This window comes from Melozone crissalis, unplaced genomic scaffold, assembly GCF_028551555.1.
Source record: "Melozone crissalis strain CALT ecotype California unplaced genomic scaffold, PUWL_Pcris_2 ptg000018l_1, whole genome shotgun sequence".
Classification (NCBI taxonomy): domain Eukaryota; kingdom Metazoa; phylum Chordata; class Aves; order Passeriformes; family Passerellidae; genus Melozone; species Melozone crissalis.
The window spans coordinates 36,692,048-36,717,362 of NW_026535796.1; the positions used below are offsets into that span (position 1 = coordinate 36,692,048).

General features: G+C 38.0%; 1 protein-coding gene across 1 annotated transcript in view; it reads left to right on the top strand.

The window, feature by feature from the left end:
- TSHR (thyroid stimulating hormone receptor) overlaps positions 1-25,315 on the top strand; it is a 41,509-nt gene that overhangs the window by 12,601 nt on the left and 3,593 nt on the right. The window contains exons 4-8 of the mRNA XM_054275923.1: positions 8,889-8,963; positions 10,113-10,187; positions 12,822-12,899; positions 13,873-13,941; positions 20,465-20,542. Coding sequence (XP_054131898.1) covers positions 8,889-8,963; positions 10,113-10,187; positions 12,822-12,899; positions 13,873-13,941; positions 20,465-20,542 — 375 coding nt within the window. The remainder of the gene's footprint in view (positions 1-8,888; positions 8,964-10,112; positions 10,188-12,821; positions 12,900-13,872; positions 13,942-20,464; positions 20,543-25,315) is intronic.

Consider the following 25,315-nt stretch of genomic DNA (forward strand, 5'->3'; position numbering starts at 1 on the left):
TTTTCCATACATCTTTTTGATTCCCTTCTGTGTCTTCCCATAGAAATGTAGATAAATGTACTGAGAAACTAGTGGGAGTACATAATGAACTTGATGTCAAGTTGAAATAAAATGGTAACTAAGAATTATTTCTGTCAATTTACTGCAGGTAAGTGTAAAACAGTAATATAAGCATAAGAAATAAAATCAGAAGGAGCAAAGCACAGAGCAAAATGGCACCACCTGGAGACATGAAGAATAAGTAATCATTCTGAAAGTGCACTAGTAAAATGAAGAGTGTTTATATGGTTATTAAGTGGAACAAGAATAATATGGAAAAAGCTTCTGGGAAGTGTTTCTGCACCTTTTTGTTCTTCTGTTCTGACCAATCCACACCAAGTGACACGCTAAGGGCAGTTACAGAACTGCTGGGATGCATCCAGAGAATTCTTGTCATCCATCTGCACCCTGTCAAAATGAGAATGTAATGTATTGAAGAGAGAGCTCCAAAGGACCCCTCCTGTATCTGGTACTCTTCCATGTTTCCATTACTGATCCAAAAGGGGGATTGGAAAGTGTGCCACTGTTGTAAGGCTCAGCTGAATTTGGCATATTTCAGAGATCTTTGTTTGCAGAGGTTCCATGGGAGAGCACTGTTGGTCACCATGGATCCAGAAAACACAGTAATTGAGAAAGGTCTTTTGTGTCCAGAAAGAAAACATGCCAGAGGCAGATTGATTTTTTTAAGGTTGTTGCAAGAGGTGAAAACTACCACCCATTTTCACACTAATGTTTGAAAATGTATTTATAAGGTTAAAGTAGATTAGACAAGACACATGGCAGCCTCTAGGAAATGTAATCCTATGGCTGGTATTTATTCCTATAGTAATAAACACTAGAATTGTTTTCCTGGAGACATTGTCTCTACCACTGCAGGCCTTTAAGGCTGTATGATCTGAAATTCCATAGATCTATTTAATCTTCACTCAGAGAAAGAGACTGAATTAGATGATGATTTAACACTGCTGTATTTTCTATAATTCTTTTTCCTTCTACTTTACACAGTGTGAATCAGAAAGACTAACAAAGTTACAGGAGAAAAATATAATTATTGTTAATGAAGATAAAGAGAGAAACTAATGCTGGAAAGTGTGACTCCTGTAAGAGAACATGAGCCTGACTGGCATATCTAGAAGCAGAGTGCAAGGATCCTGAGATCTACTTCAGGCCAACAACATGCTCCAGTAGTATTCCTGAGCTTCACAGCAAGGCTTTGGTGTGATATGTGATATCAGTACTTACCTTTGGTTATAATACCATTTCCTATTATGTTGATGTTTTTACCTAAGCCTGTCGTGTCCATGTTCTCTCTTCCTCTTTCATAGTTGTTGTGTCTGTAAAATTCTTGTTTAATGCAAATGAACATTTAGTGAAACATTGACTGGCAGCACATTTTATCAGAAATGAATAAAGTACCTGCCACTGTGATACAAATTCCTCATATGGCACTTCTTTTGTGGCTCACCTTATTAGAAATTAAAGATAAAATGCTCCAGAAAGCTCCAAAATCACACCCACTGCAGCCCCCAGGCCTGGATGTGCTGTCCACGACTGAAAGCTGCAGGTCTGTGCAGGAGTCAGCAGAGTTCCCAGGCTCATGTCACCCCTGGCACAGCCTTGTGGGGAGGCCATGGAGGGAATGCTTCCTGCTCCACTATACAAGGGTATGGTAACGTGGGACCCCTTCTATTTCTCACTACAGAGAAACTGGAGACAGCATACAAGATTTTTTTTTTTCCTGCACGAGAGCCAAAAATATTACCCAGGACAAGACATCAGAACTCTGCTCACAAAAGTTATAGGAAAACCCCAAGACTTTGCAGATAGCCCTCAAAGAAGGGCCACCTCTACCACTTAAAAGAACTTACCAGGTTTATAAAATCTGTTTGGAAGTAAGGCACATGCATAATTTAATCAGGGGATATCCTAGCATCTGGCAAGTTAGACAGTTGCATATATGCTGTGAAAGAAAGCAATTTATAGATTTGACAGTTTTTATGAATTGTTTCTATAAGTCCTGATTTGTTAAAACCTATCACTGTTGAGTTTGATTTACCTTCCAAACAGTGGGATAATACAAGGATAAATTTGCAACTTGTGCTATGCATTAATCTAAAGCATTTACATAGTATTTTTAAAGTATTATTGCTAAAATAATAGTAGGTTAAGATTATCACAAAGTATTTTAAAGGAGGTTGAGATTAACAGTTTTAAAAAGTCATTTCACAGTTTTATTTTTGCAGCTTTTCTTTGAATTTTCATAAAGTGCAGCTTTATATAAATAATCTTTTTACCCTAACTGAAACTTATATACACAGTTTCATTCTGAAAACATTTGTTTTTAGACATAAAAACTTTTCAAGAGAAAATTCAGTGTTTGTGGAAGGAAGAAACTAATGCTTTGCTTTAAGCCATGTGTTATGTGAATAGGCATCCTGTGTTCATCATGATCTGTCTGCCAAGCTTAGTTAGTGCACTTCAGCCTTGATCTTCAGCAACCCATTTTCTCAGTGCTTATTTGGCTCATGTACCTCTGTCCTGACTTTCTGTTCCTTCCAAACCTCAGCTCTTCAAGCATATTTTTATGACCCATATTTTATAAGGGTCATATTTTTATGCATCCATGCCTTTCAAGTACTGAGCAACTTCTGCAAAGTAAAGATACTGATCACCTGCTGTATTTTAATGAGTCACATCTCATTTTGCTGGTAATTAATGGCAAAATTTCCACTCTATAAAGATGTAAAGAAGGAACACACTTCTGCTGTTTTTTTCTCTCTTCATTTGTGTTAAATCGGTCTCACAATGATTTCTTGTTTCTTCCCTTTGTATTTATCTTTTTTAAGCATGTCTGTTTACAAATTCAGATCTGTCTCTCTCATACAATTACGTAAGTATGTATTTTTTTGTAAGTGTAGTTGTGAAAGGGTCTGATTAACAATCAGTGTCTCTCTGTAGTTGCCTTACTAGTACACTAGTACACTACATTACACTAAATAAAAACCTGTTGTAATTAGGTCTCTGTTTCTCAGGGAAACATTCCCGCAAACAGAACCTCATTCTTTCTTTTCCTCCTTTCTCTGTGTCTTGGCTCACCCTCCCCTGGTCTCTCCCTACTCTCTTCTCCTAGCTCATAAAGCATTCTCCTCTTAGACAACCACATTAAAAGCCCTCTCGCATTTGGGAACAAGGCCAAAGGTTATGGTTCAAGTGGCTTGCCCTCATATATATGACGTTATTTGGAGAGCTGCTGGGGGAGCACTTGCAGCCCTGCAGGGAGATGAAGCCAGGGGCAGAGCAGCCCCTCCATCCTCTGGGCAAGGGCTGCCCTTCTCTTGGACAGCTCATCCTGCCAGGCCAGGGGATCCAGCACTGCAGGAAGAAGAGAGAAGCACATGGAGAGGAATACTGAAGAGATGGGTGGGGGAATGCTGCGTACCTGCAGTGAATTTCAGAGCTGGGATAGAGCTGAGCAAAATAATCCTGTTAAAACCTGCAGTGTGGAGGTAGGGAGTAGACTGTTGGGAGCCTAAGCCAGTTTTCTGGTGCCAGGGGTGCAAAGGCTTAAACAGGTGCATGCAGATGGGATAACATGGATGGTTTGGCTGCAGGAGGAGAATAAAACATGGAAGCAGATGAACAAGTGAGAGAAGCTAAGGTAGCTGTGAAATCACAGAAGGTAGAGAGAGGGGGCCCAGGTTACTACAATATGCTGTCATTATATTGCAGAAGCTCTATTATCAGTACATTGCAAGGGTTCCATATCCCTAGAGTTCCGTACCTCCTCGATGTTTCTTGCAGGCATCTCCTCTGGGCACTGACTCATCCTTGTCCTCACAGTAACCAGCTGACTCCAGTTCTCACCAACCCACTCTTTTATAACACTCTTCTCATTGGCTACAGTTGTGGCCTGTTAACATCAGGCCTGCTCCTAATCCTCAATAATTGGCTCAGCTGCAACTCTTTAGGGGGTAAGATTACATTCTATGTTCTATCCCCCTACACAGTACAATGAAAAAAAAAGCTTATTTAAAACATTTCACAATTGCTGACCTGGATATCCTTAGTCTTTGCAGGTATCACAACATAACATGATTGTATTCCTACTCTAAAACCAGATTTGCAATTTCTGAATTCTGGGTTTAAACAGACTCAAGAATGTATCAATATTGCAAGGCAGGTATGAAAAACACGTCTGGTGAATGAAATTTAGATTCCACTTCAATATGTAAATGTTTGTGCTTCTTTTAATGTTACCAAATTCAAACAATTTTAACAATTGAAAGTTAGCTGGCAAACATGTGTCTCAATTAATTAGCCTAATATTTGAATAGTTCTTACTATTAGTTTCATTTTTAGATACATTTGGATTTGAAAGTAGTTATAGTTTTGCAGCTAAACATAAGTTCATATTTATCTGTAAGTCTTGACACATATCTTTATAAAATCAAGTGACTTTCTCTGCATACCCATTCGTGATGAGATAAACTTTTTGTGTATTTTCATTAAAAATGAAAAGTGAATTGCTGTTCTTGGACAGTCAGGTGGTGATTTGATTGTAAACCTAGTACATTTTAAATTCCTACTCTGAGTGCCAGAACTAAAAATGTCAAACATCAAGTGTTTTTAAAGCACAAATAAGACAGTTATTTAAATGGTTTTTGTATTTCCAAGAATAGAGTTTGTAAAGCAACTTTGAATACTTTTGTAAATACTCCACTAATAATTCTATTAGATTGTGGGTAAATAGCAGCATACTCTTTTTTCTTTTTTAATGAGCATCTCTAAGTAATTTCAGTTAGGACTGCAAAGTAAAATGTTTGTTCGGGACACCTTTTGCCTTTTTGCATCAATGGTTAACAAAAATGCCTTCTAACTGTCTCAGGTTTTCTTATACCTTAAAAGCACTTAATGCCCAGAAGGACTCAGAATTGTAACACTGCTGTATGCCATGATTTTTCTATTTTCTGAAGCTGCATTTCAGAAGTAATTTAAAATCAGCTCTCACAGACACAGATATCTGAGAACTACCTTACTAGGCATTTGAAGTATACTCTTTGGCTTTATCTGCATTTTAGGCAGCTTAAACTACTGACAGTTTTCCTAGAGCTGCTTTTCAAAAGCCATAACTTTTTAAGCTCACAAGTTTCAATATTTTCAACTCACCAATTCATAGAAGATAAATGATAAAAGTGGAAACCCTGCTTAATGAATTTACTGATAATCAATTTGGTCTTCAATCTTTATGGACCTTTTGGGATTAATCTTTACACCAAAGCAGTCTGTTGATTACAGCTTGAAATTAGGATCATACATTTATGTGTCTTTAAGTATAGTACTTATGCCTGATTACTGTAAAAGAAATTGTGAAATGCAGTTTGTCCTGCTAATTGATGAGATCAGAATTGTTCAAATATCCTTCCTCCTTATGGGCTTAACTTCATAGGTTCCAATATTAATGGAGCAGTAGATATTCTTTAAGTCTGTGATTTTAGAGAGGAATTCCTTCCAGTACTCTAAGACTAATCATGTTTGAATATTTAAAACAAGGACAGCAGCACAGTTCATGAATGGAAATGAAGATCTGTGGGGAGGAAAGGGTTGGAAAAGAGAAGATTGGCAAGAGAGAAAACTAAATTGGAATTAGAATTGTTTTCATTCAGAGATCAATCTTGCACCGAGGAGATGTTAGAAAACAGTGTCGGGAATTCATGTATCTGTGTTTGTTTTGGTTATTTTTTGTCTACTGAAGAAGTGACATTTTCTCACAAGATAACAGAAAACTGTGAAAGACTTAAAAGCATTCTTCTTAGAGACTTGGGGCCTCTGTGTAAGCAGGGAAAGGAGATAAGAAGTGCAGAGATTGTAAACCACAGCCCAGTGAAGGTTTGCACGCACGTGTTCCAGGCCCCCCTTGATATGTAAGGCAGCACTCAGGCCTCACTGTGTTTTGCCCCTGCCAATATGAGCCTAGCAGTCTATGTGTCTCTACTTGATTTTTTTTGAATCCTCCAGCCAGCAAGATGATGGAATACATCTACTCTCTGCACTTCAGCTCTGTGTCATGGTTGTCTTGGTGTTGCCTACATTTATCCACAGCACACAAGATCTTTCTCCTTTTCACCCAGACAAAATGAGAGGCCACATATTCAGGGAAATAGGGAAAATTGGATTTCTGTCCTCATTTTTTCTTAAGTGTAACACCCACTTCTGTCAAATCACCTTTTATTTTTATACCTCTCTAATCTGTTTTGACTAGACACTTCTGAGCCTGGCTGTCTGTTCCACAATGGCCCTTTTCTTCCTTCTGGGCTTTAAGGCACCTCTGCAATACAAAGAGTAGGATGAATTGCAAGTATAAATACAGTAGATATTAAAGCCTACTTCCTTTTGAATCCAAAAAATATCAGTTCAAGAAAATTGAACAGCAGGGATATAAACCTTTTCCCAATGTTTAGTTGGGATTCCCTCACTCACATTATTTAAGATTTTCTCTCATTACTGTGCTGTCTCATCTGGCTGTTTAAAATATTTTATTCCCAGATTAATTAGCTTTTAATTTGCATTGTTTAATCAGCAAATGTCCTCTCATGGTCCAATTATGTAATAAATCAAAATTGTATGTCATTACATTATTTTGTTCTTTTAATTTTAGTACCATCTGCTGATTTTTAATTTTTATTTCCAGTACCCTCATCCAGATAATTTAGGGAGAATGCTATGAATAGCAACAAACCAAAACCTGATGACTCTTTGGTACTCCAGTGCATTATCCATTTCCAGGCTAAAGGCTGAACTGAAGATTGTCTTTCCCTGGAATATGCTTGGTCCACAGAGGATTATCAGGCCAGGAAGCTCACATTTTTAAAGCAGTCAGTGATGGAAAAAACATGCCAGTTAATGTTTATGAAGCAAATTCCACTGTTGGGAATGTGATAGCTACATAATTATTAAAATAATTGGAGAGAAGTAAGAAACTGACACTGAGAGGATTTGTTTTAAGTACAGAAACAGAGCTACAGTTCAAAGTAGCTAAGAGATGTGAAGAATAGTTGAATGCAGCACTACAGTAGCAGTACTAGAGCAATAAATGACATCAATTTTACACTCAAGAAAAAGGACAATCCTCATTTCCCTGCAGTGTTTTAGTAAACAGAGAGAAAGCTGGTGGAAAAAGGTAAAGCAGAACTGTTTTGTCAGTACAATATATGGAGAGGTTGAAATCTTTGTACCAGTGTCTACATGGTGATTTATCTACTAACATCTGTCTTTTTTCCCACTTCTATTTCTTAGACAAATTGTCTGGGTTGATTTTATCCTATTAAAACAATTCCAGAGCCAGAGGTAGTCTTAAATCCCAATTTTCTGTTTCTTATATTATATAGGTTATTTGGCGCAGTTAGACCAGGGCAAATTGAACACTACTGGTTTCTGCCCATTGGGTCTCTGTCCAGCAGCAGCTCTTCTTTGACTGATTTAAGGCTGGAAGATCACTCACATAACCTGCACCATCATGCCCTCTAAATCTATCATCTTTATCAAATTTCTCTGTATAAGTAGCTAGAAATGTTTTCTTCAGACCCATTGCTCCACTGCTAGTACCAGAAGGAAACCTGGCACCATTTTTTCTACATGGTTTCTATTTTAGAAAGGCTGAGAGTTGTTTCAGCAGTGTTATGAGACCAGTGTCCAGTGCTGATTTAAGGTAAACAAATAGAAGCAAACATGTAAAACCATTCATGCAAAACTGCTGGAATCAGTAAAGAGTCCAAGAAACTAAAAGTCTGCATATGATGGGGAGGGCTTTTTTAATAAAAGATGAAAATTGGTAGGTCAATTGAATCTACCTCAATACTGAGAATTTCAGCAGAGTCTGCTTGGTGCAGCCAGACTGCTGACTGTTGTTACAGCGAGAAAAGAAAGGAATCTGCTAGAAAATAGAAGAATTAGAAGTATTCAGGGAAATTGTACTAAGGGAAGAGACAAACATTTTAGAAAAATGAGGAAGAGTCATGACTCCAGGCAATGATGGTGGTGGCTGGAGGGGCAGCAGCCCCACCAACACACCTGCAGAAAGCACCATCATGGCCACAGCTGTGATTAGTGTCAGGCTGGTTTTTCAACATGTGCAGACTAAAAAGCCATTTGCAGACCAAGCTTTCTCTTGGGTGGAAGTATTTAAAGACTTTACTGTGGACAGAAGATATAAGGAATGAAGTCTATGTTACATCTTGCCTTGTTATATAGCAAACAGATATGCTATCCTCTATGCTGCTGGGCATGGTTATGTAGTCAATGTTGTGGCCATTCCAACTCTCAGAACAAAGTTGATTTAAGTGACTGAGCCACCACTTGATGAGCTCTGTAAAAGACAGGAAAAAATAATACAAAATAGTGTCAGAGCCATGAAGAAAGTAAGCAGAAAAATTGCACATAAAACTATAAGGTGCAGAGATGGTTGTAATTTGATAGGATTATTATATACAAATAACAAAGGTTTTACTTTTCTTCTTTTTACTCAATGTTGCAGAAACAAAACCCTCACCATGTTCAAAGTAACAGCCATTACCACAGGGTATTTGTTTTGATGTTAGGACCATGCAGACAAAGGATCCATAATCAAATCTTAGGTACTTCTTATCCCCTTGCTTCAAAAGGCCAGTCCTCAGGATGGCACCTATCCAGATGATAATCCATCATTGTAAGATTGCTCTGGTCTTGAGCTAGTGCTGTCCAGTACAAAAAGCTTGTTGCAGGAATTAGGTCCCTGAAATTTCATTTTAACATTGCTGATTTCTGTTGTGATACATCATTAAATATTAATTATCAATGTTCCTCCCTTTTTACAGTGAAATTCGAAATCTTAGGAACTTGGATTACATAGATCCAGATGCCTTTAAAAACCTCCCACTTTTGAAATACCTGTAAGTATTTAGTACCTGCAACAAATTGGTATTTAAATCTCACAGATGACTCTTTACATTTTAGCGGTTTTGTTTGCATTTGGCTTTGGAGCTGACTGCCACGTTTTTCCCTGTTGCTTTATTCTAATAACAGAAAGCCAGCAATGGTAGGGGTTGGAACTCTTACTACTTTTGTGAGAAAGGAAAACATGTCCACAAATTCATCAGTAGTTTTTCCATTTGTCTTATCCATTAAATATCTAGAATACACTAATATTCCTTAGCAAAATTCCACAGCTAGCTCTTTTCTTATGATAAGTGCTGACTTATTCCATTTTTGTAGAAAACAGTGGGAAGAAGGGACACAACAGATATATACATGTCTTTAATATTTACTACACATTTACACAGGGTTTTAAAGCATACCTGTCAGCCAAATGTGAAAAGCTCACCTATAGACACCTGGTTTTATATGACCTCTATGGCAGAAAGAAATCCTGAAAATTACTCATGATATTCTAAAGAAACTTCTGTGATTTTGAGTAATATTTGGAAGAAAGGCCTCTGTGTGTATGTGGTGGGGGCAGTGGCAAGGAGGAAAGATTTGTCCAGGTTTTTCCTATAGATGTGAAAGTAATAAAAAAAAGAAAGTAGTAAAAATATTCCATTTCAGGATAATAGTCTTGAAAATTGAGAACTACAGTTGTCTTCACTCTACATGAGTTCATAAAGAAGGGGCTTAAAGCATTTCACATTTTAGAGAGTTTCCCTTTTTAGAGCTATAAGAACAACTCTTAGCTCACTAAAAGATGGAGGATTCAGGGGTCCAGACTATTAACTGGAGCAGCCTTAATGTCTCAAGTTAAAATAAAGCAGAGTTTTAATTATTTTCTTCCCATCAACCTCACAAGATGCTTCCCTCTACAGATCCACCTGGCTGTCTTATTAATATGTGTTCTCATTTTTTAGATTCTATAATTTATCATAAGTCTGGCATTTTGAATTTTTTATATTGTTCTTGCAGCCTTCTGTTTTGGATAGTTGATTATGAATGAATTGATTGACAATAGAGAGGATGCAGTAACCATCCCACTCTGTTGAACACTTTAAATACATTGTTCATTGTTGTTCAGTGATGCAATAAATTTTTCTGTTTCTCCTCTCTTTCAGTGGTATTTTTAATACTGGACTCAAAGTATTTCCAGATCTCAACAAAATCTATTCATTTGATGTGAATTTTTTGCTGTAAGTATCTGTCCTCATAGCTGGTTAGAATATTACCATCCTCAGACCACATGAAAATGTATAATGAACATTTCTGGTTTTGAGAAAAATATCATTTAAGTCTGACAAAGTGGTTTTCCTCAAGCAATATTTCAATGATCATTAGCACCAAATCTGGAAAATGCCAGCTCCCCTAGCACTACACATTTGACCTGAATTAGAAACATGGACACACAGCACATTTATAACACACAACTTCTACAGGCCCTTTGCTTTTGTTTTGGTTTTGCAAAGGCTGAATGAATATGAAGTGAGAATAGTGTGACACATGGGACCTGAGCTGGCATACATCCTTCTAACATCAAGTCATCCTATCAAAATTCTTCTAACAAATTTTGCTGGCATGGTGAAGCAAACTGCAGAACAATTTCTTGAAGAAAAAGAATAGGAATGTAAATGAGGACAAGAAGGTCTCCCACTATCATTCTTAAAGGTATTATAGAAACAAAGAGTTCTGCTTTGAACTCTAAAATAAGCAGAAATTTCTTGGTATTTAAAAAGCACAGACAATATCAACCTGTATTAATCTAAGTCAGAATTTTGAGTTGTAATGAAGCTGAGGAGGAAGAGTGCTGCAGATGAAGACTTGCGGGCTGAAACAAGGTAAAAGTATCTTGGTCACTTCTTGGTCCCAGAGAGGAATTAGAAGTCTTATATTGTAGCAGTTTTCAGCTGGAAGAGAATGCTGGATGGGCTAGGCAAAAGGCAATTAAAAATGAGGTGTGTTACGTTAGAAGGTGATTTGCAAAGATGTGACTGATGATCCAGCACAGGTCATGTTTCAGTGCTGCTAAAGGTGGTTTTGGTTGAGAAGGGTCAGTTCCCACTGCATTCATGGTCTGCCACGGGCAAGATGAACCTCAGAGCAGCAGAGGAATGCTGCTTGTTCACCTTGGCTGTGGGCCTCCAAGACTGAAACCTGAGCCAGTCAGAGCTCTGAGATGTAACTACATCCTAAAAAACTATTGGGGAGTTTCTCAAAGACAAGAAAGGCTTCAGCTTAGATTGAAAACTCTGCTAGGCCTACTTCTACACAGTAGAGAGAACCAAGAACTGAACAGGCCAGATGAAGCAAAGCAGTTTATACAACCATCTGTGTTCTTCCTTTAACTAACTCAGTGCCTTTCTAAGTGGCAGAAAGTCAAACATTGTTTTACTTTTGCCTTGATATTTTCTTATAGTGATAACTAACAAAAGATAAATATAGGTCTTATATGCTGCACAGAGTTTTTCAAGAATAGAGCTGTACTTTCAAGGAAGATAGTTCTATGATATCTATTTCTAAATATTGCTATTCAATGAAAGACTTTTTGTTTCTTCCATCAAGAAAAAAAATGCTCTCGAAAAATAATAGGCTTCTAAATAATGAATAAGGTATAGCTTGGGTGAAACCCATTCATTATATGACTATTTGCCTTTGAGATCAAGCAATTTGCAAGTAAACATTTATTTAGAAAAAAATGAACCAATCTGCAAAATTTCAAACCCAAATAACTTGTGGTGGAAACCACCTATCAGGGAAAACTACCTGGAATGAAAATGGTTGAAGTACTGTTCAGTGTCAGCACATATATATGCACAAATGTAGCACAGAAAAGGAATGAAGTTATTTCTGGCACATGGGTAATTCTTAGGACTTCTCAGCCCATGGACTTTATACATGGGCCTTATTAGGCTGTACCCAATGCACAAGCTGAAGAAAAAGAAACCTTTGCACAATAATTTCATTTCTAGACTATAGTATAATTCAGGAAAAATCAGAAAAAGGGCAAACAAATACTTTGCTCTTCCCTCTGTTTCTGCTAGCCTTTTCCTCTCTCCTTTCTCCAGTTTAGTAATAGTAAATCTCTTTAGTTTTCCTTTCTCCCTTTTGTTACAACAGAATTTTGGTCTGAAGATAAAATGTACTTATTAAGAAGGCAAAGTAGGAGAAAAAAAGTATTTAAGAAATGAGTAGTGAAACACTCCTTTGGACAAGATGTGAGAAGAATCAGTAAGTTATTTCACTTACTAGTGAAAGAGATGTGCTAGATGCACTTCTGTAAAGCTGTAAAGTAAAATGCCTCTGTCCTGAATAAGGCATTATCTGATATCTTATCTGAATTTAGAGAGCAGGATTTCAGCTCTAAAGCCACATGGGTTGTTCAATTGAGACTGCAGCTAATGCTTACTCACTCTGCTGATCCTCTGGCTCATGAGACAGGGCCCTGTCTGTGCCACTGGCCACTATCATCACACAGGCTGGCTCACCTCACCAGAACTACAAAACCCATTCACCTCATGAGCTAGATTCCTGGGTGCTGGAATATGCACAGTTCTTCATCCTACATGTATCTTCTGGCCTTAGATATAATTTAACAGGTTATTATTTTAAACTTATTTATTTGAATAAATAAATAAATTTATAATATCATAAATATGGCAATGCAATTTATTTTATAATATGTTAATATTAAAATACATTAAATTAATTAATTAAAATAATTATGTTTTAAGCTTCTATTTATTATCAAGGCAGATAATTAGTAACAAAGCTGTTCTCCAGATGCTCTGTTGGGCAGATGTTTGATTGTGATATTTTGTCTCCTTTTTCAGTGAAATTGCAGATAATCCTTATATGACTTCAGTGCCTGCAAATGCTTTCCACGGGCTCTGTAATGAATCTCTAACCCTGTAAGTTCTTCCAGTTTAAGTCACAAGGCAATCATCTCTCTGGTAATTGCCTATGGCAAAATGTTTAAAAATAAAACTATTCCTGTCCTACTCTCTAGTAGTTTGCAACAGAGAAACATCACAGACAGACAGAATCTATATTCTAGTTTGCATAAATTCTGTACTTTGACAGCTATTTGAATCAGTCCCGCTCTTTTCTTTAAACTGGCTTGACCAAAGTAGTTTTTCTATGACCCTAGTGCCAGTGAATGTTTATATTTGAAAAAAAATCAAAGGGGAAAGTGTGCAAAGTTCTCTCCCTGTAAAGATTCATCAGGGTTATAACTGTGTCTAACTTTATTTGCAACCTGAGTGGTACATACCATGGAAACTAATGGATGGCAAACATCAGAAGAGTTATATTTGAAAGAAAATTCTTAAATAAAGTTCAGTAATGCAAGTCAGTCAATGTGAGCAAAAGAAAGAGCTGATGGGAGTGAAATTACTGTAACGAGTTATGAACTGAACTGGAAGGAAGAGCATTAAAATGCGAACAGATGAATTCTAAAGAAATTCTAAAAAAAATCGTTTTGCTCTAAGGGAGTAAAAGAATGAATTCTAAAAATTTAAAGCACGCCTGGTAGTAAAATCCGACCTTTTTTGCTAGTTAGTTCCTGTAGCCTTCCTTAATCAATCCTAGCAGGATTTTGTTTCCTTGCTTTTAGTTTAAGAGTGGGAAAATTATAACAAAGTGGTTTAGTCTATCATTGCTGCAAATAGAGGTGGATGGCACACCTGCCACATGGCAACCTTGATTCAGGTGCACTTCTGGGCATCTGTTTGACCTTGCACAGTAACTGCTGCTTCTACAAGAGATTAAACTTCATCCATCCATGAATGTGCTGTTGCAAAGAAAAATGATGCATAGGATGTTAGGTATTCATGTATTGAAGCAGCCCAGAACACACTGATGTAATTTCTTCTTTGCTTGCAGAAAACTCTACAATAATGGTTTTACCAGTATTCAAGCCCATGCTTTTAATGGGACAAATCTGGATGCTATGTAAGTAGCAGGTAATTCTCTTCTTTCAGAAGAAAAAACCCAAACTTCTCTGCTTATTTGAGGCTCTGAAATATCTGTCTTATTTTAATTACTTTAAAGGAGCAAAGAGAGGATGTTAATTTCAGCCAGCAATAACAGTATCATTGCTTAATGTCTTTTGCAGTGTGCTTTCATTTAGTATGTATATCTATAGCTCAGAAATAAAATCATGGCAAGTAATTCCATTGTGAGTTTTGTCCTGGTTTGAAGGTACAGTAAAACTTGGTTTGATCAGTACCTTTTCTAAGACAATTTGGAAGATAATTATGCTCTTTTTTTACAAGACTGTTTATGTTAGTAAGTGTAGCACTGATAATGGTAGCAGTTCTTTTGCAGGTGTCTCTTACCCGCAAAAAGAGAGTGGTATAAGGTGCTGGGAGCAACTCAGAGGAACCAGCCACTTACACTGGAAATGAGATGCACATCTCAAAAGCATGAATCAACCTTTTCCTATTTCCCAACTTCTTACTGTATTTCCGGAAAAAATAATCTTTAGTGAATGAACATCCTTTTTACACCATACCCAAAATCATCTGCTTCAATCATTAAGAGAGAATAAATCTCAATTCTAGAGACTCCATTCACTTTGGCAGAGCTTACTCTTGTCCTACAGAGGTTTGACCAAAAACTCTGTCACTCTTATGAGTAAAGAAGTTTCTTCATCATGAGCTCTTAAATTAACCAGAGAGACATAAGGATAGATATGATTCTTTTTAGTGCTTTATTTTAAATTAGGCCTAAATTCTATAAGAATTCCATAAGAGCATCCTTCACATGGTCCTAATCTTTCCAAACTGCCTATTTTATCTTAGCAGCCAGCTAGACTTCCTAAGTCTGAAAGGTTTGAGTTAAACCAAAGATCTGGAATAGATCTGATTTTATTCACACTAGTTCAGTTACTTTGAAGTTCCACATGAAAAAGGAAGTTTTCCATGATGACATAGTGCCTGTACTAGTCCCCACAGAAATTGCAAGATGTAAAATATGGCAAAAATAAAGCCAGTGTCTTGACTGAATCCCTCTAAGCTGCATGCAGAAATACTCAGAAACTTTCCAAGCCTTGGCCATTATATTAACTGTGTTGGCTCTTCCACTTCTTACATTTTGACAAAACACAGGTTGGGCACTATTTTGTAGCAATTTTCTTGATGCTTCTCTCATAGTATGCAGGTACTGTTGCTTCTATCTTCTTTGGAATTCTCCTTATTATTAAAAAAATCAAAAGAAAATGTAGTTTGTGAAGATCTGGAGTCCTAAACACCTGCTTTATTGAACTGGGAAGGAGAGAAGCAGACAGCACATACTAGCCTCTGTAGATACTGTTTGTTGTCATCATATTACAAGGGTTCCATATTGCTATACTTTCATACCTCCTTGATGTTTCTTGTAGGCAGCTTCTCTGGGCACTGACTCTTCCTTCTCACAGCAGCCAACTGACTCCAGGCTCCCACCAATCCTCTCTTTTATAACACTCTTCTCATTGGCTACAGCTGTGGCCTGTTGACATCAGGCCTGCTCCTAATCCTTAATAATTGGCTCAGCTGCAACTCTTTAAGATTACATTCTATACTTCCTTTACTTATGTTCTATCCCCCTACGCTGTTTGCTTATTTCTAGAAAAAAAAAATATTTAGGATTCTTTAAAAATACATAAGTATTTTTTAAGGCTGAGAGTAGAGGGCATTACAGAGAGATCTGGACAAACTTGAGAGCTGGGCCATCACCATCTATATTGAATTTAACAAGAACAATTGCTGGCTTCTCCATCTGGCATGGTGTAATCCTGGTTATACATACAAAGTGGGAGGCTGGAGAGCAGCCCCACAGAAGCAGAACTGGGGGTCCTGGTTGATGGCAAGTTGAACGTGAGCCAGCAGTGCCCTGGCAGCCAGGAGGGCCAGCCCTGCCCTGGGGTGCATCAGGCACAGCATCACCAGCCAGGCAAGGGAGGGATTGTCCTGCTCTGCTCTGCTCTGGGGCAGCCTCACCTCCAGGGCTGGGGGCAGTTCTGGGTGCCACAATATGAGCAAGATATCAAACTCTTTAAGTGTGTTCAAAGGAGAGAAGCCAAGATGGTGAAAGGCCTTGAGGGCAAGACTTATGAGGCGTGGCTGTGGTAACTTGGCTTGTTCAGCCTGGAGAAGGGGAACGTGAGGGGGAGATCTGGTGGCAGCCCACAGCTTCCTCAAGGGGGGCAGTGGGGGGTGCTGATCTCTCTCTGGTGACCAGCGATAGGAGACAAGACAGCAGCATGAACCTGCATCAGGGGAAGTTCAATTGGACATTAGGTGAAGGTCCTTCAGCAGGAGGGTGGTCAGTCACAGGAACAGGCTCCTCAGGGGAGTGGTCACAGCACCAAGGCAGAGTTCAAATCTGGATGATGGTCATGGTCACGATTTTGCTTTTCATCATCCTGCAAGGACTAGGGAGTTGGACCCCATCATGCTTATGGGTCCCTTCCAACCTGGTAATTTCTGTGATTTATGACCCTAAGTGAATCCTACCACAGACTGACTATGATGCACTAGTCAATCAAATTTTAGAAGAAAATAAAACAACAAACCACCAACAGAATTACCAAAACTAGACTTATGTTCATGGGTTTATCTACCAGCAGTAAAAATGGTTCATTACAACAAACACTTTTCTCCTAATTAAATCATATGACATCTACTTGGAGCAGAGCACTACTCTAGATGTACAAGGCAAACAAGGGAGCTGAACATGAGTGGTAAAGACTTTATCTGTTTGATAAACTACACTGAGATTTCTAAACTAATTTTCTGAAGTAGTTTGGTTACCTTACGACAGGATAAAGTATAATTTTGCTAAGCGCAAGCTTGGAGATTTGTTGTTTCTAGCAGCAGCATTAAGTTAATGTAAGAGGCAAATATTTCATTTTCTCTATTCTGACATTTCTAATTTGAACTCCTGTTTATCTACCACTGTATTTCTCTGTTTTTCTCTGTTTTCTCTGGGTCTGATCCAAGAGCATTTGAATTTAACAAAAATAGGAGCAAAAATAAACTAATAGGAAAAGGGTGAGGGAAATTTGAATGTGTTTTGAATGAGTATCTCAAGGACAAAAGTAAGTAACAAAGCAAAACAATAAAAAACAATAATAAACTTTTGCAAATTATTCAAAGACTTCATGTTCCATCCATAAATCAGAAGACATTTCGGGAATCTTGGAGGCTATCTTCTACTATGCATTATGCCTTTCTACTGCTCTTGCTGTATTAAAATGCCTATTAATTAAAGGGGGCCAAAAAATTAATACAGGTATAGGTGAAAAATCATGGATAAAGGGTTTCCATTATCATACTGAATAACAGCACTACCTAGGTGATCTTGTCATACAGCAAGGATCCACAGTACTGCTGTGTAGGTTTCATAAGGGCAGGGAAGGCAGGAACCAGGAATGAAGGGCTGAGGGATACTTTTACTGAAAGCATTCATCTGACACTCGAATCTCTCATCTTAACCCATCATTAAGTCCCAAACTGCATCACTCCTGCAAAGTAGTGCTGCTGCACCAATGTTTATTTCTGTAAGGTAAATGGTGAGGAAAGAAGAGTTTTTAAAAGATATTTTCAGTGAATGACAAAATATATTTGTGATGAGCTTTTACAGAACTATCTAAATTACTGAAGTGGAAAGTGTGCAATCTCAAAATCTAATCACAAAAATAAACTCCAAAGAATATATTTATTTTAGTATACACTTTCAGGGTTCACTTATAATGCTTGGCACAGCTCAGAGTTAAGATAAACAATTGTGTGGAAAAATCATATGATGAATCCTTAGTACTGCTCGCTTGCATCTTTTTGCCTGTTCTCCCTTTCTTTAACCTTCATTTCATAACCCAGCTGGATGTATATATTTTACATAGCACTTGAAATGTCCTGTTGGTGTTTTGTACCCTCAGAAGGTCCTGCTCAGCATCCTGCAGCCATGGAGTTTTCTGGTGTGGTCGAGGCTTAATGCAATATTCTTCCTACTTACCCCTGACCCCCATAGAGACTGTTGGACACAAGTATAGGTGCTTCACTGCTCTGACTGGATTGAAAAACATGAAAAAGGGCCTTCATTTACTTAGAGCACTACAAAAACATCAGCATCTCTTACTCCAGATTCTGCACTACTGCTACGGATTTCCTGTAGTTTGCACTGAGGTATTCGTGTATATCTGATTGCCATCCACCAACTCTCCAAAATTACAATTATTCTAGTGTCTCCACTGAGGCTAGATATTGCACATAACTATGTGATTTCTAAAACTTCTAAGATTTGTTTAGACATGTTGATACCACTGTTGTAGTTTTCTCTTCTACAGGGAATTTGAATGACATTCAGTATCATTTAACTATCAGCAACAGCAGGATTAATGGCACTTTCAGAAGGAACTGACTCTACATGAGCTTTTTTTCGTCCAATTAGTATTTACCAAGGTCTTATTCTTTCCATCTAAAAGCAGTACCTATCAAAATAAAAGGGCCTAAGCAACTGAAACCAATTAGCATCAGGAAATTGTACATTCTGATGGGCTTGACTCATTGATGTGAAAACTGGCAGCTAACACTGCAGCCCCTCCTTAGTAACACATGGCTCTGTACTTCCCAAAGTCTCTAACTGTTTCTATTTGTAACTTTGAAGATTTTTATCAGACATATCAGCTATTATATTTCAGGTTTATTAGTCACTATGGTACTCAAACATCAGGGGAAAATATTTCAAAATTGGACAAGTAATTAAGTGGTTGTATAATAGTGTCTAGTTACTAAAGCAGACAGGTTTTATTAGGTTAAGCAGGTTTTTGTGTCCTTCAACACTACAACCTAGATGTTGAAATCTTGGATTAAATCTTAACTGTTGCTCTGGTATTAATTTTTGTATTAGTTTTGCAGACAAAATCATAAGGAAATTTGCACACTAAAGGAAATTATCAGAACAATAATGTGCCATTTAGAGAATATAAAAATCAGTTCTCAGAAAACACAAACACCAGGTGATGCTAGAATGCCATGTATTAATAAAGAATTAAAGTTTATTTCAAACAACAGCTAAGAAGGTGATGTAAACTATTTTCCTCTGTAAGAAACAAGGTTTATGGCATGAGTAATGCCCAATGAATAGCATGCCAGAAGCATTATTTGGCTCCCTAAGACTTTCTGTTGTGTAACCCAGATGAAGTGCATTTACTTCTCATTTCTTACTATGGTGATCAATATAAACTTATATCCAGAGAATGTTATGAAAAATTTGCCAATGACTTCAACCAGGACAGGATTAGAATATTAACTTAATTTTTTCCACACCACAGCCTGCCAGCTGGGCAAGGGAAGGGATTGTCCTGCTGTGCTCTGTTGTGGCCTCACTGTGAGCAGTTTTGGTCACAATATAAGAAATGACATTAAACTATTAGAGAGTGTCCAAAGGAGGGCTGGATGGTGAAGGACCTTGAGGGGATGTATGAGGAGCAGCTGAGGTCACTTGGTGTGTTCAGCCTGGAGGAGACCGAGGGGAGACCTCATTGCAGTCACAACTTCCTCGTGAGGGAAAGAGAAGAGAAAGACACTGAATTCTTCTCTGTGGTAGCCAGTGACAGGACAGGAGGGAATGGCCTGAAGTTTTGTCATACGAGCTTAAGTTGGATATTAGAAAAAGGTACTTCATCCAAGGGTGGCTGGGCACTGGAACAGGCTCCTCAGGGAAGTGTTTAGACAACAGGCACATGGTGTGACTCTTGGGGCTGTTCTTTGCAGGGCCAGAAGTTGGATTTTGATGATCCTTGAGGGTCCCTTCCAACTCAGAATGTTCTGTGATTCTGTGAACTTGACAGACACCCTCTGACATCTGTTGTGACCACCTTCCTATTGCACTTTTTATCTTACTAGCTACATGCCAAGCTAACTTGTGAATGTTTATAACGGGGTACCAAACATCCCATTCTTTCCTTACTGTTCTTATAACAAAACTTCAGTCTTAACTTTTGGCCTGTATATAGAAACTTCCACTTGACTATGGAGATTTAAAAATTTTATTGACTTCACAACATGGAGGAAATTGTTTTCCTGTTTGCTCATGATGTGCTCCATTTGTAATTCCCCATACCCCATTCTGATGAACAAAACCAAAACTATTTGACCTCATCCTCCCACATATGTACTTCGAGATAGGGTATATGCACATGCTCTTATGTGTATGACAGTGACAGAAAAAATTTGGAACAAAGATAATAAATAAATTAGCAAAAATAAAGTACTTGTTGAGGAATTTAATTGCTTTTCAAAATGGAAAACCTGTATTTTGTTTCTTGGGTACTCAGAAAATGAAGTAACTGATTATGTTTCAGTATGTGGTTGGGAATGGATGGCCTTTATACATATTGCTTTTGTACATCTGTGCAGGCAAGTAAACTCAAGATCTTCAGTAACATATGGATAAATACTTCCAAATCACTGTATTTTGTTTGTTTCTGCAGCTATCTGCACAAGAACAAATACCTCAAAGTTATCAATGATGATGCATTTCTGGGAGTGCACAGTGGACCAACTCTACTGTAAGTAGGTGAAAATGAACTAGAGAAAGCTTTAAAAATAATACTGTTTTAGCTTACAATTTCTTCACAACCATTAGCATCAGAGCAGCAGGGACAGGAATGGCATGTTTACAAAAATAATACCAGCAACAAAGGCTGTGCTTTAGGGAACTGATTTATGAAATGCTTGCATCCTACATTACATATACTGTTCCTAACAATTACTCTTATGCAAGATTCTATATTACATCTATATTACGTCTTGTCTTGTGGTTGTACAATTGTAATAAAAAAGAAGGACTCTTTTTACGGGCGAGAGCCTGCAGAAGCACAGATTTTTGACTCTTGATTATTGTGGATATTTAAAGCATCAGTGTTGTTGTGGTTGTTATGCTAGACAGGTGAACAAGTAATAATATGCTGCAAAAGGTTGTGGGTGGTTAATTGTATGCTGTAAGAGGCAGTTAAGCTTCCTGAGCAAAGGCTAGCTTGGAGATGTAAGTTACACAAAACCTCTTGATTTAGGGGCTAGAGATGCTTTCCTAGGATGTGTATATCTAAAAAAATAAAAGAACTCCTAAAAAGTAAAGAACTTCCTTTTTACCCTGTTTTCAAGTTAGATATCTCAAAGGACTTGAATTTTTTTCTAGTCCTCCATAACTATTGTGCTATCCCAGCTACCACTGATCCTTGATCTCAGGACATGTTTTATACTTGCAGTCTCAACAGCCAGCTATCCATCTCCTCTTAGAATGATACATCTTCATGGCTAATAAGAGTCCTAGCAGTACTTACAACTAAAGAGAGATGTGGTACTTAGTATAGTGTCATTACAGAGAGAAGTATTGCTTCTCAAAGGCAGAAGGCCAGAAATGGTATGTCAGCACAGTAAATCAACAGTGGATTGAAAAAGCCAGAGTATTTCACAATCTGATACCTTGTTATGTAAGTCCTAAGATAGAGCTCCTAGGATGGTGTCACAGTTTCACACTGGCCTGCACCTCAGCTCCACACAGCCATGTATTTGCCCCTGCACCCAATGGGATGAGGGAAACAATTGGAAGGGTAAAAATGAGAAAAATCATGGGTTGAGATAATGTTTTAATAATTAAAAAAAGGGATGTTGAAAAAAAAAATCCGAGGGTCAAGAAAACAAACCAAACCCAAGAACAACAAGTGATGTAACAAAAACAATTGCTCACCACCAGCCCACTGATTCCCAGCCAGTCCCCTGGCAATGGCAGTCTTGGCAAATGTCCACTCAGTCTCTAGTGCTGAGCATGATTTGGTAAGGTCTAGAATTTCTCTTGGTCAGCTGGAGTCAGCTGTCCTGGCTATCCTCTCCCAAATGCTTGTGCACCCTTAACCTCCTCACTGGTCAGATGGTGTGAAAAACAAAAGTGTGTAAGTACTGCCCAGGGAGAGCTAAAACACCCCTGTATTATTAACACTATTTTCACTTCCAAATCAAAAACATAGCCCCATACTAGCTACTATAAAGAAACTTAACTCTATGCCAACCAAAACCAGTACAGAATTAATAATTCATGTTATTAGCTTTTAATTATATCTTATTGTAATTTTAATAGCAGTTTAGGGGCTTGTGTTACCCACAGATAACCAGGAATTATTCTGCATGTGTGATGTGGAAAAGGTTTGCCATAAAATGAGCAACAATTTAAAGTGGAATCCTTCCACCTGGACAGATCTCTCAGCTGATCTTCAGGAACTAGAATTACTTTAACAGGAACAAAAGAGTTTCTGACACTCCCACATATGCATTACCTTAAGAGGGCTGAAGTAAAAAGACGAAAACTGAGTGAAAACCTAGTATTTGTGGTTGTGTCATGTCAATGGCCATTAACATCTCCCACAGGCAACAAAAATGTCCTTGCAATTGGTGCCTTGGTACACACACCCACTATGCCATCAGGACCAATGAGTTACTTACAGGGAGACCACAGATTTGTTAACTAGGGTAACAGTGTGAAAAGTCTGATCAATACAGCCCTTCCATATTCCCTTGGGCAGTGTAAACAACTTAGCTTGTTCTAAGGAATCGTTTGTTAAATAATTTTTTCTTCAGGCACCCTGCTGTTTTACTTCCAAGCTGTTTCATCTTGAAAATTAACTCTATGGAAAATTATTGTGAGAATATTGTTTTTTCTCTGGGACAATGAATGACATTGCTTCTAGTGGCAGCAGTATGCACCAAAAAAAAAAAAAAATTCAAAAAGGGAGCATTTATGGAGTTCTAAAGAGAAATTATGTCTTGCCTCCCTACCAAGCTGGCAGAAGTTATTGTCTGGAGTTCCCTATATGCACTCTTCAGGTGAGATAGAAATTTATAGTAGTTGGAATGTGTGCCTCAGAGATCATGCTTTTTTTCTGATCAAGATTTCAGCAGCAACAGCAACTTAAAGGCTGAAATACAGACCATGGATCCACCCTAATGGGGTAATGTTCCATTTTGGCTTTAAAGAAACTTTAATGAGAAAGATTTAACTACAAAGAATTGTGCCTGACTATATGTATGTTATGTGAGTTTGGCCATGCTCTCAGACCACCTAATTAAACATACTCAAGTATTGAAAAGCTAGGTAATTTTGGGGTTTTTTTTCAAATTTGCAGTTTACAACAGCAGAGGAAGCAGGGATTGTGCTCACTGAATAGAGGAAAACAGATGTCAGCAATTCTGGTTCCTTTGTCACTGTTGTATACTCAGATGTATGTGGATGTATACACTGATTGCTCCCTTTAGAAGACTATTTTAAGACAATGATGACAGTACATTGCTCTTCACCTCAAAATGAAACCTTGGCAAGGATTCAGCGACTCGGTGGACCTGATTTACTAAATGCATCAAGAGCGGCTGCCGAGAGCAAAAGTTCAACAGAGTACAACAAAAATACTATCAGCCTCATTATTCAATTAGCTTTTGAACAGAGCCCAAATTCAAAATATTACAGTCACCCAAGGTACATGTGAGCAGTTAATTATCTGTAGAATGCAGAATTGCTCTTTAAAGCATCATTTCCCAATCTAGGAATGGTTCCTCCCATGGGACAAAAGCAAGTCTTTGAGCAAGAGGAGCACTCTATTTTGCTAATCAAACAATGCTTATTTTTAGATTTAAAAAATCTTTCACTAGAGTTAAAATAGTATGTGTAGTTTAAGTGCATCTATTATATATTTTATGCTTTACCTATTCCAGTTGTCAGAAATTTGTATATGATTAGGTAAAAGTCTCAATTGTACTATGATGCATTCAATCTCATTTTCTTAACTACCTGTCTTTAAAGTTATTGCTATTACTGGATTTCAAACTACAATGGCATGCTTCCAGCAATGAAAAGGATTATTGACAAAAGCTAATATCACTTAGATCTAGTTCTGAAATAGTGACTTCATAAGACCAACAAAGAATTAGACTGAATAACCCAGGAAAAAAGAAAAAAAAATCTGAGCAACTGAGTATCTGTTTAACACTTCTATAATATACAGTTGGTTCAGAAAACATCTGTGAATTCATAAGCTACTTTTCCAGCTCCTGGTCAGCTAACAAGCGCATGTCTACATGACCTCTGTCATGTAGCCATTTCTCCACAAGGTTTAGCTTTCACTACCTTGTATTACTTTGTACCAGAAACAAGCTTTGTTGCAGCTCCTCTCACTTCCTTCCCAGACTGTTTATGAGTATTTCAGTAGTACCAGAGCCAGCCTCACCTCTGTGGGCCCTGCTGCAGTGACCTGTATATTCAGATAAATATTAACCTTCCATTCTTCCTCTCACATGAAGTCTTGTCATCTGTTCTCAGGCTTTTGGCTTTTACCCCACTCTCTTTATTTTTCATTTAATCCAGGAGAGACATTCCCCTTGTCACATAACAGATTAGTTACCTCAACAGCTCTTGATATCTGATTTTGTCAAGGCTTGTCAAAATTCCCAACTCATTGCACAAACAAGATCATCTTTCTCTATAAGCTTGTGCCAGAACATCTTCAAAAAACACTCAAAAGTTTGTGAGTTGTAATTTCCCTTTCAAAGAGTCTTAGCCTCTCCCATCACAGTGTTTAACCTACCTGCAGATAGCTGCCACAGCCACAAGAACTTGATGGAGACCCATGAGAGTTGCTGAAAAGTCAGCCTTGTCTTGGTAAGATCTATCCCAAGATCTAATTTACTAAGATGTTTTGCTGCAGAAGAAGGAAAAGCATTGTCAGCAGGTCGGGGAGGTGATCCTGCCCCTCTGCTCAGCCCTGGTGAGGCCACAGCTGGAGTGCTGTGCCCAGCTCTGGCTCCTCAGGCCAAGAGACTTGGAGCTCCTGACACAGGTCCAGTGGAGAGCAACAAAGATGATTAGGGGACTGGAGCATCTCTCTCATGAGGAAAGGCTCAGGGAGCTGGGCCTGTTCAGCCTTGAGAAGAAATGACTGAGAAGTGACCTCATCATACATCTGAAAAAATTTTGTTGTGAGAGTGCTCAAATGCCATAACACAATGCTAAGGAGGCTGTGGAGTCTCCTGACCTGGAGATGCTGAGAAGTCAATGGGGGACAGCTCAGAGCAACCTGCTCCAGGTGACCCTGGTTTGATCCAGGAGGTCAAATGGGATGATTTGGAAACTCAACTACTCTGTGATCCTTTAGAATGTAAAATGATAGCATACAATATTCACACTTTTCTAAGAGCCATTTCAAACTGTTGGTAGAAATACCTATGAAAAAGGACTCCAGAAGAACAAAAAAGAATTTCATGTCGTTGAAATTAATTAGTTGTGACATATTAAAGAA